This window comes from Epinephelus fuscoguttatus, linkage group LG18, assembly GCF_011397635.1.
Source record: "Epinephelus fuscoguttatus linkage group LG18, E.fuscoguttatus.final_Chr_v1".
In the NCBI taxonomy this organism is placed as follows: domain Eukaryota; kingdom Metazoa; phylum Chordata; class Actinopteri; order Perciformes; family Serranidae; genus Epinephelus; species Epinephelus fuscoguttatus.
In genome coordinates, this window is record NC_064769.1 from 40499586 (window position 1) to 40516840 (window position 17255).

At 43.4% G+C, this 17255-nt stretch overlaps 1 protein-coding gene across 3 annotated transcripts in view; it reads right to left on the reverse strand.

The window, feature by feature from the left end:
- Nucleotides 1-1227: 1227 nt before the first annotated feature.
- Nucleotides 1228-17255, reverse strand: part of myo5b (myosin VB) — a 58420-nt gene continuing 42392 nt past the window's right edge. For 2 of the 3 annotated variants that reach the window (XM_049604265.1, XM_049604267.1), the window contains exons 29-39: nucleotides 16211-16308; nucleotides 11431-11629; nucleotides 11237-11330; nucleotides 11005-11148; nucleotides 10778-10929; nucleotides 10605-10694; nucleotides 10362-10512; nucleotides 8155-8449; nucleotides 7880-8054; nucleotides 7475-7555; nucleotides 1228-4167 (exon numbers count right to left, since the gene is read on the reverse strand). In XM_049604265.1, the coding sequence (XP_049460222.1) occupies nucleotides 4015-4167; nucleotides 7475-7555; nucleotides 7880-8054; nucleotides 8155-8449; nucleotides 10362-10512; nucleotides 10605-10694; nucleotides 10778-10929; nucleotides 11005-11148; nucleotides 11237-11330; nucleotides 11431-11629; nucleotides 16211-16308 (1632 nt within the window). In that variant the 3' untranslated portion in view covers nucleotides 1228-4014. The remainder of the gene's footprint in view (nucleotides 4168-7474; nucleotides 7556-7879; nucleotides 8055-8154; nucleotides 8450-10361; nucleotides 10513-10604; nucleotides 10695-10777; nucleotides 10930-11004; nucleotides 11149-11236; nucleotides 11331-11430; nucleotides 11630-16210; nucleotides 16309-17255) is intronic. The other variant, XM_049604266.1, reaches the window with a different exon arrangement.

A 17255-nucleotide genomic window follows, 5' to 3' on the forward strand; every position in this document is an offset into this window, starting at 1 on the left:
GCAGGTTTGTGGCTCTTTGCTGCATGTCAGTCCCCACTGTCTCTCTGTCCTGTCATTTTATCATCATTAAACACACTTCATTCAACAGGAACAAAACAAAACTCATAGAAACCATCTTTTCACTGTTCCAACAATCACCAGCTCTGGTTTGGTTTAAATTAACCCTTAATTCACCAGTTAGCTGTGACAACATGCTGCCTCTGTACACACTAACATGACTGTTTATCTAAATGGAGTCTGGTGGGTTGGACAAGGGAAAACTCCTACATTACATATGTTCTCACATATTCCAAAATTAAAGCTGAATATTTACAAGGGGAAAAAAAGTGATAATTTATGAGACAATTTTTTCTGAGATTAAGGTCTAGGAACCACTTGCCCCTTTTTTCTATTTTTATAGTTCACTTACAGCAAATATTAACAAACTTGTATATTGTTTGTTCTAGAGCTGCATATGTTTGAGTTCATATTTTTGTTATCTGTAACCGATGTCGCTGCCTGACTCGGTCAGGACACTGTAAAAAAAGAGATTTTTTTCCTGGTTACATAAAATAAAATAAAAAATGTAGGTTTTGTTCTTTTTAAGACTTTTTTTTGTCTTTCGCCACATGAAACGCTTCACAATAAATAAAGGTCTCTGCTTTTGGGTTTCTGTCTGGTTAGAAGTGGGCGGGGCTGTTGGAAAAGGTTGGTGTCACAAATTTTCTTTCTCACCATTTAGTTACATTTAAATAGCTAGAATTTGTATGACTCCGCCCACCAGTCCACCCTGTGGTTGTACCGCCTACCAGTGTAACCACGTGTGTGTGTGTCGGCTAAACGTAACCACTTGTGTGTGTCGGCTAAACGTACCCGCGTGTGTGTGTCGGCTAAACGTAACCACGTGTGTGTGTTGTTGAAGGAAAAAAACATCAGTTGGTAGTGTTGTACTGACATAGTGCTTTTATTTTGAAAGAGACTGTATCAAACTGTACATTTCCTGTGAAAACAGAAGTGTATTTTGAAAACAGACAATGCATGTAACAGGCTGAAGTTGACACGGCGTCCCAGAACGTCAACAACCAACACACCCAGGGTACCTTGGACGTCATATGTGGACGTGGAAAGTCCATGACCAAACGTGGACATGTGACGAGGTCACAGTGAGGATGATGATGGACAACCTGAAGACATAACACGTCCGTCCTCAGAGCGGAGGAATAAACAAATTTTAATGAAACTGCAGAATTTGGTTTTTGCAGGAAAAACAAAGGTTTTATTCACTATCTGACGACAGAGACGAATCAGAACATCAAATCATGAACAAGCAAAGAAAACATTTGTATCTGTCAGCGGCTTCATCTCAAAAATATCTGCTCTGAAACAGGAAGTGACTTTGTGCTTCGCTCAGAGAGAAAAGATTCAACAAACTGAACTGGGACTATTTTACAAACTGCTGCCCTGCTGTGCTGCTCTTATGAAAATATATATTATTATTTTATTTGACTGTTTTTAACTTCCACACAAGAGATCAAACATGTCGCAGTGACACAAACTTCATCGTTACTACAGTTTCACTTCATAAAAAGATGAGTGTTGTTTTCTGAGAAAAGGGTTCAGTTTGTCCTCAGACACCATCAGTGTTCCTCTCTACCAGTGCAAATAATCACTCAGGCTGAAGCTTCATCAGGAGTTGACTGCATCCTGAGTAACATCATGTCGTCACTCAGTGTTTCTGTTCTTTCACTTTGTGTGTTTCAAGGATTAATTAGTGTTCAAAATCACACAAGAAAAAAAGAGGCTCTAAATGAGCTGCGAGGATAGAAAACCATTTACACTCAAATATATAAGAGAGATTAGAGAAGTCAAAGTGAGTAAGAGCACAAGGCTGAGGAGGTCCACATATACATGATGTATATATGTCAGATACAAGTCAGTACGGGTGATTATAAAAAGAGACAAAAGAAAAGCAGCAAAAAGTGTTTGTCAGTTTTGATTCATTAAACCGACCCGACTGTCAGAGACTTTTAATAATCCAGACTGACGTGTTCAGAAATCAACACATGAACGACTCTGTGACGCCGTCAGGATCTGGTCATGACGACCAGAGCTCCTCTGGCGGCGGTCTCCGCTCCGCTGATTCACTGACTCATCTCAATTTCTGAAAAACATGTTTCTATCCACAAACATTAACCGGCCTGGATCCACGTCAGTATTCTCCGCACACACATATTTATAAAGTTCAGCAGGGATATTTTAGTGCTAGTGTCAGGTGACATCATCAGCTGGCTTGAGTCCAGGTCACACCGCTGCTACTTTCCTCTGCAACGCTCTGAAACGGTTTCATCTCGTCACTAATCTTTGGTCTGAACCGGACGTCAAACTGCTTACAAGACGTCTCCGACTGTAAACAAGCCATTACTGTTTGTGTTTACAGGCCCGTACACGTGCCGCATGTTTTATTTACTTTATAACCACGGTGTTCGTGGGTTTGTCTTGTTCTAGTGGTGGGCAGAGTTTGTAGACGTGCGTTGTGTACGCTTCAATCTGACTGTGGCTACACACGTGTCCGAACAAAATCACAGACTTGATGAAATAATTAAATAATGGACGTATCCATGGCGATGTCACCCACTGGTTTGTGGACGCCTGTTTTGAAGCCTCCACTTCGGCGTTTTGGTCGTCGCCATACTGTCTTTTTTTCTGGGAGCCAGGCGTGACCATATTTGGAGGAGAGCGTTGAGTTAACACTAACGCACAGTGAATTTACAGCTATGGTTCATTGTGCTAATGCTAATTGTTGCTAGCAATCTAACGTCTTAAAACCATTAAAATGAAATGTACTGATCATCGTTTGGCCCGGGGACCAAATCTGGCCCCTGATTGGATGCCTGGTGGCCCTCCAATCATTTTCTAATTCACAGTTAAAAATAAATTAATTAAAACTGGGATTGTTTTGGTACCTAAATATAAATGCAGTGTCAGGGTGCACAAAAAAGGATCAAAAATAGGGCTGTCAAAATAACATGTCAATTTCGATTAATCGATCACAGAAAAAATAATGTTAAAAAAATCAACGCTGTTTTTTTTATGCGCGCAAAATGTTACGATGAACTCTAATGACCTGTGACGGATACGCCTGTGCTCTGTGAGTCTGGGGTTACGCCATGGTTATCTTACCTAACCGTTATTACCGTGGTAACAACTTGTCAACGGACGACACTCAAAGAGGCCCCGCCTTTAAAAGTTGTCATGAATGTTGACATTAGTGTTTTTGTACCAGGCTGTAAACGTGTTTGTTTCTACATGTTAGCGTGGAGCTCTGTGGGGACTGACTCACTGCTGGAGCCAGCCTCTAGTGGACATTAGAGGAACTGCAGGTTGCGGCTTCATGTTTTAGCCTCAGAGGAATGTGACCTGACGATTAATCGAACGGTAAATTAACACAGAAGAACTTATGTACATGATCAGGAAGTTCAGGTTATTGATTACTGATCTGTTTATGAGTCCTGTGGTGTTTGTTTGTGGACAGTAAACATGTTTTGTCTGTGGATCATAAAAACTACAGAGACTCTTTTCTCTCTGTTCTCCCGCAGCTTTCCTCAAACTTCTCAATAACCTTCCTCATCCTGCGGGACACGTTCCTGTTCCTTCTGTTCACGTCTATCACTTAACGTCTGTCCTCACTTCCTGTAGTGTCACACTCACTGTCAGGGGACGCAGGACTGGAGGCACTGCTGTGAATGGTGTGCGACAGAAGGAGAGGATACAGAAGAAGAAGAAGAAGAAGAAGAAGAAGAAGAAGAAGAAGAAGAAGAAGAAGAGTGGTGGATGTGATTGTCTGCACTGCTGCTGTTGGTCTCTGCCGGGTCTCCACGTGTTTCAGACACATGACGATGAACTCGAGTCAGTAAACGTGTCTGAACGTGTCTGTCAGGAAGTAGGTGGACTCTGACAGATGGCGGTAGATATGTGATGGTTTAAAGCTGATGTGTGGTCAGTTTACTGTCAGTGGTCTCCCGTCTATTCCAGACTTCAGACTCTGACGAGGAAGTCGAGGCCGATGGAGGCGGGGATGTGCAGCGTCTCCAGGCTGAGAGCAGACGGGGTGTACGGGAAGAGGACGGGGAACATGTACTTGGTGTCCACCAGGAGCTGAGGAGCATCGTTTCTCTGCTGAGGACGATTCTGGACACACAGGTAAAACATCCAGGTTAAACAGGTGAAACAAGCCGTGTGATGATGTCACTGAGGGCCCTTCCACACCTACATCGTTTGGTCCAAACTGAAACTACAGGTGTGAAACAGTCGAACCTCGCTCTGACTGACAGAGCTGGTCTCAGTCCACATCAAACACTAATACAGGAAGTTCTGTCAGGCTGTCGTCAGAACCACAAAAACAACCAAACACACTCTGTTTATATTTTACTGTGTTGAGGATGTTTACGGGCGTTTCCCCGCAGTGCTCAGGTGAGGTCGGGACTTTAAAAAAAGGTGGTGACCAGGTGCCAGACCACAGCAATACATCCACAATGCCACCATATTGGAGAAGGTAAGACTCACCTGTAAACAGAAAGAGAGGGACCCAGCTGCAGACAAGATGGCGGACAAGGGCGCCGCCATATATCCAATCCAATCAATTTATTTATTTTTTTTTATACGCGCCGTCATCTTCATTATATTTTAACACGCGTGTTATGTTCTCTAAGATGCAATTCTACGTAATGTATCGAATCATCAGGGGGATGTCTATGTGGGGAATCTCGGCACGCACAAATTACTACCACCGGATGGGTTTAGCTACATTTGTAAAAATGAGGGCATGATGGGTATTAACTTAAGGTTAGCTGCTCAAGGTCTGTTGTGCTCCCTTTCATCAATGTCTGTGAGTAAACAGTGTTAATGTTGGCCAGAGACTATCACTGCCCTCGCTTGATGTGTTGGTTAATTTAGACGTGTAGTTTGCAGCGGGGTTAATATGTGTTCCTCTGCTTTTTGGTGTGTTGTGGTGTAAAACATCTGTGCACACACTCACTGCACACAAGCCATTTTTGTTCCCCAATTTTTGGTTCGCCTGGTCTCCTTGTGTATTAATGCTTGTATAACCTCAACCCTGCACTGCTCAGTCAAGTTATATACAGCTTTTTTTTTTTTTCCTGGAGATATTCTATAAATAGTAACGAGAGTCGTCTCATGTGGTATACGACATGAGTGACCCCCGAGGGTTAACCAGGTGAGATACATAACGTATACATAGCCCCGGGTGTCTGCAAAAAATACATTTGTATTATGTTTTAGTAATGCAGAGCACTAATACACACACACACACACACGTGGATACATAAATAGCTGTCGTGCCTCCTCCACCATGAGTCCTTTAGATCGGTAAAATATGGTTGGTGTTCAGTATGTTTTCCAGCTATCAATGTTGATTGACTTCTCCTTTTTTCAGATGCACCCCCGAGTGACGAAGCCAGTCTGGGGCACACAACCCTTTCACCGTCTGAGTTTGGGTGTCCTCTCTGCCCCAAACTTAAAACCAAAAATGAGAGCGCGATCCAGAGGCACCTGAAAAACCATACGGAAAATGCAGTTCATTTCCATGGTGTGTTGATGAGAAGTGTCTGTTTGAGATCATATACTTCTACATGTAACAGTAATGTTTAATGATATTTGTTTGGGACAAAACAAGACATGTTAGGCTGCATCTTGGGATCTTGGGATTTGTGGAACAGTGGTTGACATTTTATACCATTATCTTACATTTTATAGACCAAACAAATAAATTATTTTACTGTTTTTCCATTTTTTTTTCTACTTTTGAGATTGATATGGGTATCTGAAATAAAAACTTGTTCACAAAAAAGAGAACTCCAAGTCTCCTTCTTTATGTTGCCAGTACAATAGTGTAATATTGTGTTTGCATGTGTTCCTGAAATATAATAGAATACATCTGACAAAATGACCATCTAATTATTACGTTCATTTAATAGTTAAAATTAACCATACTGATGTAAGAGTAAGTATGACATTTGTTGTGTCCATGGTTTTCAGCTGTTTTGAATGACATGATAGTAATCTGTATGTTGCAACTGTTGCCCAATAAATGAAGTGCTCATCTTATTTAATCTTTGCTAAAAATTAAATCAACTAAAATTCATGTGTTTGCTGATTTTCTGCAATTTTTGTAGGTTTAACTTGTTGAGGTCAATGTTATTCCAAACAAAACATGATTGTATTTAAAATAATTGTATTATTATTAATATTTATTTTATAACATTTATATTTATAATTGTTGACTGCTTCAAAGTTCGTAAATGCTAAAATAAATAATATGAAAAAGACAGACTTAAAAACCGACTTCTGGTGAAAAAAACAAAACAAAAAACTGCCTTCCGTTATAGATTGGATATATGGCGGCGCCCTTGTCCGCCATTTTGTCTGCAGCTGGGTACTCTTGAACAGAAGAGCTGCAGCTTATTTTTCTCAACTGATTTCAGTGAGGATTTATTTTATATTCTTGGGTTTTTGAACGGTGTGTAGTAGACAAAAAAGTTTTAGAACCTGAATAGCTCGGCTGAAGTCACTGCTGGACCGTGGATGTATAAACAGACCTGGATACAGCGTTGGAGGCGAGACCACGTTCATTCCTGTGAAGTCAAAAATCTTCTACAGCTGCGTATAAACGTACCCACATCATCTGCAGTGCTTCCACATCGTATGGCCCACAGAGCACGTGCAGCAGAGCGCTCTGCCGGCCGTGGACTCTGGACACTCTGTCTGTGGAGACGGAGCAGCAGAGCGCCGAGCGGAGTGAATGTGTGATTAACTTAACCGTTGGTTCATTCATGTAGAAATATAACGCTGCGTTTCTTCCACCAACAGGGCTCTCATTTTAGTGTAGAGCGTCAGACTGAATTTACCAACGCACCATGTCAGGTCACTCACTCTCCGGGACCGCCAGTGTTACTTGAATAAGTAAACACTGACCAACGGGACCAGACTGGCCGACCCGTATGCTCTCACTCAGTGGATGGATGATGTCACAGGAAGCCAATCTTACAAAGGAGGACCACACTTGTTTGTTTTGCTATGGAAGCTAACGTTAGCTAATGTGCTAAAAAGTTAGCGTTGCAGAGAAATCCAATCTTCCTCTTAATCCCTCCCCAGTTTCTATTTAACAGGAGACCAAACGTTATTTTCTACGACACATAAACTCATTATCATAAAAACAACTCACTGAATCAGTGGAGTGATAAAAACGTTAAAGTGCTCCGCGTGTAGAGAAACAGCAGCTTCTCTGTTTACTGTCACTTGTTCACAGGTTGGTCTCACCCTCTCCAACATGGCGGCCGATGAGGCATCTCTGTTCTTATATCCGTGGTCAGCAGCAGGTATCCCAGACGCACAGCGCTGAAAACACTCTAACATAGCAAGGCGTCACGCCAAACGTGACTAACTGCCACGCTGGCTGGTGATTCGGTTACGGTCTCACCTGAATGTTCCTGATGAAGGACACTGTGACGCGCTCCTCAAACTCGTTCAGAGGCGTGTAGAGGTTCAGGATCTTCACAATCTGTAACACAGGACGCCACTGATCAGCATCAACCAACACGTCTGTGGTCATGTGTCTGTGGTCATGTGATGTTTCTGCGGTCATGTGATGTGGTCATGTGACTGCGGTCATGTGATGTGGTCATGTGATGTGATGTGGTCATGTGATGTGATGTGGTCATGTGACTGCGGTCATGTGATGTGGTCATGTGATGTGATGTGGTCATGTGATGTGGTCATGTGGTGTGATGTGGTCATGTGATGTGGTCATGTGATGTGGTCATGTGATGTGGTCATGTGGTGTGGTCATGTGGTGTGGTCATGTGGTGTGGTCATGTGAGCTGACCTGCTGGGTGGTGAGGGCAGTGCACAGCGAGCAGATGGCCTCGGCGTCCTGAGTGGTCTTCTTCTTGACCTGCAGCAGCTGAGCGGCCTGGATGATGGGCTCCAGAGTGGCTGCAGCTTTACTCTGGTACAGGTTGTTGGCTCTGAGCCACTCCTCCATCTGACTGGTGTTGTACCTGAACACACACACACACACACACACACACACAGTCGCACACACAGTCACATGATGTTTGTACCGTGGTTGATGAGGACGTTAGACAGGTAGCAGCGTACCTGAGCTGCATGCCGGTGCTCCAGGAGCACACGTCTTTGCGCAGCAGCAGGTTGTTGAGGGTGACGGCGTTGATGCAGTGGAAGAGCTGTCGGACCACCTGACCCACGATCTCAGGGTCCAGACCGTGGTCCCGCATGATGCCGTGGAACTGTCCTAGCTGCCTGATGAGGGCCTCCAGAGTGTAGCTGCTGGGGCCGCCGGTGTCAGTGTCCATGCTGGACGAGCGGTTCCTGTAGCCCATCGGCTTAACCCCCGCCAGGCTGGGGATGCTCTCACTCTCCAACATGGCCGACACTAAACACAGCGAGCACAGAGTTATGAAACTGTTGCCTCTATGGACAGATTACTCAACAGGCCTAACCACCACAAAGAGACACAAAACAAGCACAAAGAGACACAAAACAACTACAGAGAGACACAAAACAACCACAAAGAGACACAAAACAACCACGAGGAGACACAACACAACCACGAAGAGACACAAAACAACCACAGAGAGACACAAAACAACCACAAAGAGACACAAAACAACCACGAGGAGACACAACACAACCACGAAGAGACACAAAACAACCACAGAGACACAAAACAACCACAGAGACACAAAACAACCATGAGGAGACACAAAACAACCACAGAGACACAAAACAACCACAAAGAGACACAAAACAACCACGAGGAGACACAAAACAACCACAAAGAGATACAAAACAACCACAGAGACACAAAACAACCACAAGGAGACACAAAACAACCACGAGGAGACACAAAACCTCAAAGAGACACAAAACAACCACAGAGACACAAAACAACCACAAAGAGACACAAAACAACCACAAGGAGATACAAAACAACCACAAAGAGACACAAAACAACCAAAGAGACACAAAACGACCACAGAGACACAAAACAACCACAAAGAGATACAAAACAACCACAAAGAGACACAAAACAACCACAAAGAGATACAAAACAACCACAAAGAGACACAAAACAACCAAAGAGACACAAAACGACCACAGAGACACAAAACAACCACAAAGAGATACAAAACAACCACAAAGAGACACAAAACAACCACAAAGAGAAATTTTTAAGGTTTTTTTTTAAGTTCTGTTAAGCTCCCTAATGCAAGCGAGTTATTTCTTGGAAAAAGAAAAAGAATTCCTTCAATTTCATTTGGGTCCTCACACCGTGTGGAGCTCAGGTCCTGATTAGAGGGTAAAAACTTTGAGGGGAAACAGGAGTAATAATAAAAAAAAAAAAACATAACGGACATTTCACACAGATTATAAGTTAACAGGTTATATTTTCTTTAAATCTAATACAGCACATAAAGTAAAAAATACATCAGTCAGTGTTGTCACCTGTCACATGTGATCGCTGACACATCTCAGACAGTTACATTAAAAAACATCTCCTGACATTTTGTACATGGAAGCTCATTCATTCTTTGGGTTACTTTCATTTAAAAACAAAGTGGCATTTAAAGGGTTATAATTCTGAAATAAATGAATATTTAGTGGTTATGATCACAACTGATGTTGGTTAAAAACTGAACACAATAAAAGTGTGAAATCATATTAATATGTTTTTATTTAAAGCAGATTAGTTCACGATGTTTTTGTCCTCTGAGGTTGTTGTTGAAATCTGACTCAGCACAAAAAACAAAAAGGCATCAAAAATACAACAACCAACACATCAGGTCAAAAACTGGCACTGAAGCTGGTTAAAAGACTGAACCCAGCCGAAATGGAAACTATTAATATACAGTATTTTTACAGCAGTTTTTGGACGCAGGTCAGTGAAGGTGTCAGGAGGGAGTGTTGTTGTTTATTACTGACACGTCCAACACTGGGAAAAATTAAAAATAAAAATTCCACTTAGCATTTAGTTTACAGAAAATATTTCAACTTTTGAGTTTTTTCCATCAGAAATAACATCGTGTGAACAAGCTGGGATTTAAAGGGTTAAAATCTTGAAAATGATTAAATATTTAGTCGTTATGATCACGACCGACGATTAAAAGATTAAGGTCAGTTAAAGTGGAAAATATTATTCATATAAATATTGTGTGGCAGTTTTTGTCTTTGGGTGACACCAGAGGAACTTTTTTCTAAAGGATTTAAAGTGATGACATCACACATTGTTCACACATTTACAGTCCTCTATGTAATAAATAATAATAATAACAATGTGAGCTCACCGATCATGGGCTGTATGATGCCCTCTGCCACTTTAATGAGCTGCTGGTAGATCTGGATGGAGAGGTCACTCAGCACCTGTCGGTACTCGGCCAGGTCGAAGTTCTTCAGACAGTGTTCGTTCTGTTTACTCGTGTTCTGCGTCATAAACGCCTAAACAACAACAACAACAACAACATTCGTCACTCTGCTGATGAACACAGTACCAACATGTAAGTGACAGAGTGTGTTAAGGTCAGCGTCACCTCATCACCACTGTACTGCTTCAGACAGTGAAGCAGCCGGCTGGTGTTCGCCAGCCAGAAGGACGTCATCTCAAAGTCATCGTTGTTTTTCTGTGAAGAAATGAAAACACGTCATTGTTATTAAACAACACGTATCCATCATCAGACAGGTGGACACGTGGATGGACGCTTACCTTGAGGACCTTCTTGATGGCGTTGATGGTGGAGGTGAGCAGAGACTCCACCTTCTGGTCGTCGTTGATGTAGTCGGCGTGGCGGATGCACATGAAGAGAATATAAGCGGGCAGACAGGGAACCGTCGCCGACACTGTGTTGGGCCTGATGTCTGAAACACAAAGTTTGGACACTCAGAGACTTTCAGAGGACGTGGACACTAAGGCAGGATTGGTCCATGTCTTACCTGTGATCAGGGTTTTGATCAGCAGGGCCTCGTCCTCCTTGTAGTACTCCAACATGCCCTCAAAGTCCTTCTCTTTCCTCTGGACGGTGACCTGCCGACTCAGCTCAGGCCTGGACCTGCTGGACTGAGCTGCAGCCTGAGACACTGCAGAGACAGACAGGGACAGACGGAGACACAGTGAGTCCCTGATCCTCTGATAAGTGGACGCTGCAGTGTCCACAGCTACTGTTACCTTCTAACTCCTGGACTTTCTTCATGTAGATCCTGAGCTGTTTCTTCAGCTTCCTCTCGTTCTTCTCCAGTTTCTCCACCAGCTCCTTGAGGTCCTACGAAAGACGACAGCAGCCACCATGATGAAGCTGAACCTGCACTGTGTGTGTGTGTGTGTGTGTGTGTGTGTGTGTGTGTGTGTTGTGAGTTGCTCACCAGGTTGTCGTTGGTGAGCCGTGTGATCTCCTGCTGGACGCTGTACTCCACCTGAGCCTCAGGAGACAGAGACGACGTGTAGTTGAGGAGCTCCTGCTTCTTCTCGATGTCGACTCTCAGCAGCTCGATCTGAGTGTGGAGAGCTTCCAGTTCGTCTTTGTGCTGCCTGGACTGAGTCTGCAGCTGAGCCTCCAGCAGCCTGAGAGGACAGACAGTGTGTCATTCACCGACCACGTCACAACATCTGTTCTATGGATATATTTAAAGGATCTGAACTGTCTGATCATCCAGTGTGTGAAAAACCTTCTGACGACTGTCTCCAACACAAACTGCATCTGAAACACAACCACCTGAGAGCAGAGCTCAATCAAACCCAGCTCAGAGTTACCTTTGACCTTCATTCATCAAATTCATATCAGTTGATATGTGAGTCTAAGTGGATGTTTGTGCCAAATTTGAAGACATTCCTTCCTGGTGTTCTTGAGATATCGCCTTCATGACTTTGAGATGGATTCCAGGTCAGAGTGACCTTAACCTCTGACCACCAAAATAATCAGTTTATCATTCAGTCCCAGTGGACGTTTGTGCCAAAATGACAGAAATGCCCTCCAGGTGTTCTTGAGTTATCACATTTACAAGAATGAGATGGCTGGACCTGAAAAAACATGTCACAAAACACGTTTTGCGAAGTCACAGTGACCTTTGACCCTCAACCACTAAATTTGAATCTGTTCATTTTTTAGTCAAGGTGGACATTGGTGCCAAATTTACAGTGCAATTTACTGCAGAGAAACAGTAACCTTGACCTTAGGCCACCAAGTTCTAAACAGTTTATTCTTGAGTCCAAGTGGCGATTTTGAGATATTGCATTCACAAGAATGAGACAGACAAGGTCACCGTGACCTTGACGTCTGAACTTTTATCACCAAAATGTAATCACTTCTTTGTTGAATGAACTAAAATGAACAATGACAGCAATATAGTCCACGATGAGCAGCGCTAAAATCAACCTGCGTAGTTGTCCCTCCATTGTGACATTAGAAAGTGTCACATTTATCTTGCAAGTGTACTCTTCTTCAACGTTTGCTTTACTTCCTGGATTTTTCCCACATGGAAATTCTGACCAATCAAGAGCAGCTTTCTCACACAAGGCATTTGATCTGGTCCTCTTGTAAATGCTGCCGTGAGAACACCAACCAACTCTAGGCAATTACACAACTTTGGAACAACATGAGTCCCTGATTCAGACCAAAGGAGACCACTCAACTTACAGAATGTGTTAAATAACAATGTTGAACAACGTGTTTCAGATTATTTTGAAATCGGTCAGTAGGCGGCGCCACAAGTTCTAAACAAGTGTGATGGCCTTTAATGAAAATTAGTCCATAAATTAATGACAGTTTGTTCAAACGTCTCCAAACTCAGCGGATATTTTAAACTCAACCTTTGAAGCATCGCCCCAAAATGTTTCTGACCAACAGGAAGTGGCAGTGTGTCTGCAGAGGAATGCGGCCCAGGAGAGATTTGCACATAAACAAATGAGAATCTGTCCGATCGTCATAAAACCTGTTGCTGATGTAAATGCCGGCGTCAAGAACTGTTGAAGGTCCTGATCCTTCACAGGTTCCAGGTTTTAAAGGTCCGTCCTGGCTTATTATCATCAATGCTGTTACCTACCTCACTGCGTTCTGTTGACGGCTGAGTGACTTCACCATTGAAACACCTGAAGAGAAGCTCTTTAACATAAGACCTACTGAATGACGTCCATCGTATCAATAAAGATATTATTGGACTAGTCGACAACATCAGCTGCTTCACAGTTTCTGCTCTTCTTCAAAATAATGAGCTCAACTCTTCAGACTGGTAAAACTTTGATGTAGAGTTTTCAGAGTATTTCACACACTGGGTGCAGAACAGCTGGACCATGTGACGACCTCTGGTCTGTGAGGAACGCCCCGGGTTCAATCTGCTCTGACCTGAAATTTACTTCAGTTAGAAACAGCATAGAAAGGGACAGACAGCGAGCAGAACAACAAGAGAGACCTGGCCACTTGTTTGAGGCCCTGGTAAGCCAAACCCAGCTCTCCATCTTCATTCAGGTAACACCAATCCTGCTGAGTGCTGGTGTCCAGCAGCAGGCAGAAGACAGCAGCAGGCAGAGGACAGCAGCAGGCAGAAGACAGCAGCAGGCAGAGGACAGCAGGACGCACACAGACGGACGGAGAGGAAACAAAGCAAAGAGCAGAGCGTGAGGAAAACTGCAGAGAACAGAAGCAGACAGAAACTCAAGTGTTAGTCGACACAAAAACACAGAGTTCAGCTCAACAGGCAGGCTTTCCTGTCGTGGCTGGTGATGTGGCTGATGATGTGGATGATGATATGGCTGGTGATGTGGCTGGTGGTGTGGCTGATGATGTGGATGATGATGTGGATGATGATGTGGCTGATGATGTGGCTGATGATGTAGCAGATGATGTGGCTGGTGATGTGGATGATGATGTGGATGATGTGGCTGGTGATGTGGCTGATGATGTGGATGGTGATGTGGCTGGTGATGTGGATGATGATGTGGCTGATGATGTAGCAGATGATGTGGATGATGATGATGTGGATGATGATGATGTGGATGATGATGTGGATGGTGATGTGGATGATGATGTGGATGATGATGTGGATGGTGATGTGGATGATGATGTGGATGATGATGTGGCTGATGATGTGGATGATGATGTGGATGATGATGTGGATGATGATGTGGCTGATGATGTGGATGATGATGTGGCTGGTGATGTGGCTGATGATGTGGCTGGTGATGTGGATGATGATGTGGCTGGTGATGTGGCTGGTGATGTGGCTGGTGACGTGATGTTTCACCCAGGCAGCAATAAAGATTGTCAGTGCGTTCACGACGTACAGTGGAGGAAGAAGGTACAACAACAATTTCCTACCAGTGCATACAAACACTGTTACTGGACTCTTACGTCTTTACATGATCTGATCTGCGACTGCACGTCGACTTTACATTGACAGTTTACATTTCATATAAGGTCCACCTCACACATGGAAACATGTACGGAGTCATTCATCCCACTGAGACCTATCTCAGAGCTATCTGGGACCAGCAGGACCTGATGAGCCAGAAAACTAAACAGTCTTCAAACAGGAAGTAGTTTTAGAAAAAAACTGACATTAAAGGAGCTATATGTAAAAAATCTAAAGCAAATAGTCGTAAAATCCTCCTAATATGTCACAGAGACTAAGGAATAATGTTCATATAACATACTGATCTCACCAACAACAATAGTACAGCCAGAATATTCGCATTTAAAAAAAAAATTTACAGTCCACAAAACATGTTGTGTTTTGAATTTATGTTTTGGCCTGTTGCGCCACCCACCGCCGTCTACCAGTCACGCAGTCAGTAGAGTCTCAGCATCAGTTACAGTTACGACTGAGCTACAGCAGCACAGCAAGCAGCATTAGCAGTGTCCCAGTACATAGCATTAGCAGCCGGCCGTGGGCAAACAAATCAGTCACCAGCGTGCCGCTGTCCAGCAACCTCAAATCTGTAGGGGGGGGAGGAGACACGACTCGCGGCAGTATTTTGAATTTGAGTGCAGTAACCATTTTGGCCACATTCTTACATACAGCGCCTTTAACTTTTGACTGTTAAAACTAATCAGCTGTGTATCAAACTACAAATGTTGTCAACCATAAAGGAACAAGATTTAACCATCAAATTATCTCGTTTGAGTTCAAGTGGACATTTGCGTCAAATTGGAGAAAACTCCCTTGAATGTTCTTGGGATATCGCTTTTACAAGAATGAGTTGGATGCAGGGTCACATTGACCTTTGACCATTCCTAAATCAAAGTTTGTACCAAATTTAAAGAAAATCCTTCAGGGCGTTCATAAGAAATCCTGTTGACAAGAATAAGACTGATGCAAGGTCAAATTGACCTCAACCTTTGACCTCCAAAATCTAATCAGTTCATTGCTAAGTCCAAATTAATGTTTGTGCCAAATCCGAAGAAATTCTCTGGAAGAGTTGAGTTATGGCCAAAAACATGTTTCGTGAGGTCAAATTGACTTTGACCTTTGACCTTTGATCACCAAATTCTAATTAGTTCATTGTTAAGTCCAAGTGGATATTTGTGCCAAATTTGAAGAGACTCTCTCCAGGCATTCTTGACATACTGCATTCACAAGAATGAAACGGATGCAAGCTCACAGTGACCTTTGACCTTTGGACACCAAAATCTAATCAGTTCATTGCTGAACATTTGTGCCAAAATCAAAAGACATTCTCTCAAGGTGTTCTTGAGATATCACCTTCATGAGAACAGAATGAACAGATGGACGGACGGATGGACAACACTGTCCACAGCTGTCAGAGGCTCGGAGACTTAATTAACTGTGACGGTGCAGTTTATGGCATGACGATGTGATGACGCAGTAAACATGTGATAATGATGAGTTTCTATTGGCTGACTGAACGTGACTGTGCGTCAACACCGACCCCACAGCTACAGCCCCATGTCATAAAGTCTTGAGTGAAACACCACCATCATCTGAAAAACATCCTGACAGCGTCCAAAGAGAAAAAGAAGGAAAGTGGCAGCATCAACACGATGACATAAGAATGGCATCACTGTCAATCCAAGGTGAACGCACACCCAGCATGACCAACTGCTCATGACCACACCAGGACGTGTGCTGCACTGAATTGCACGTACCGCCTCTTTAAATGCTGTTCCCAGGAGGAAATGATGTCACTTACTTTTTGGACTCACACAGTCCATGATACGCCTTCAGAGCTTCCTCTTTATCCGCCGGCTCTTTGCTGTCGTCCACGTCAGGAACTTTATTCATCTCCTGCTGAAACACACAGAACACTGGACGTTACTTTAACAGAATAAACTCACTGACAGAGAAACGGCAGCTGCTGTTAACCCTTGGATGGGAGGAATGGGAGGAAAATATCTACTCTTCTAAACCATTCATACCACACACACACATATATATATATATACAGTACAGGCCAAAAGTTTGGACACACCTTCTCATTCAATGCGTTTTCTTTATTTTCATGACTATTTACATTGTAGATTCTCACTGAAGGCATCAAAACTATGAATGAACACATGTGGAGTTATGTACTTAACAAAAAAAGGTGAAATAACTGAAAACATGTTTTATATTCTAGTTTCTTCAAAATAGCCACCCTTTGCTCTGATTACTGCTTTGCACACTCTTGGCATTCTCTCCATGAGCTTCAAGAGGTAGTCACCTGAAATGGTTTTCCAACAGTCTTGAAGGAGTTCCCAGAGGTGTTTAGCACTTGTTGGCCCCTTTGCCTTCACTCTGCGGTCCAGCTCACCCCAAACCATCTCCATTGGGTTCAGGTCCGGTGACTGTGGAGGCCAGGTCATCTGCCGCAGCACTCCATCACTCTCCTTCTTGGTCAAATAGCCCTTACACAGCCTGGAGGTGTGTTTGGGGTCATTGTCCTGTTGAAAAATAAATGATCGTCCAACTAAACGCAAACCGGATGGGATGGCATGTCGCTGCAGGATGCTGTGGTAGCCATGCTGGTTCAGTGTGCCTTCAATTTTGAATAAATCCCCAACAGTGTCACCAGCAAAACACCCCACACCATCACACCTCCTCCTCCATGCTTCACAGTGGGAACCAGGCATGTGGTATCCATCCGTTCACCTTTTCTGCGTCTCACAAAGACACGGCGGTTGGAACCAAAGATCTCAAATTTGGACTCATCAGACCAAAGCACAGATTTCCACTGGTCTAATGTCCATTCCTTGTGT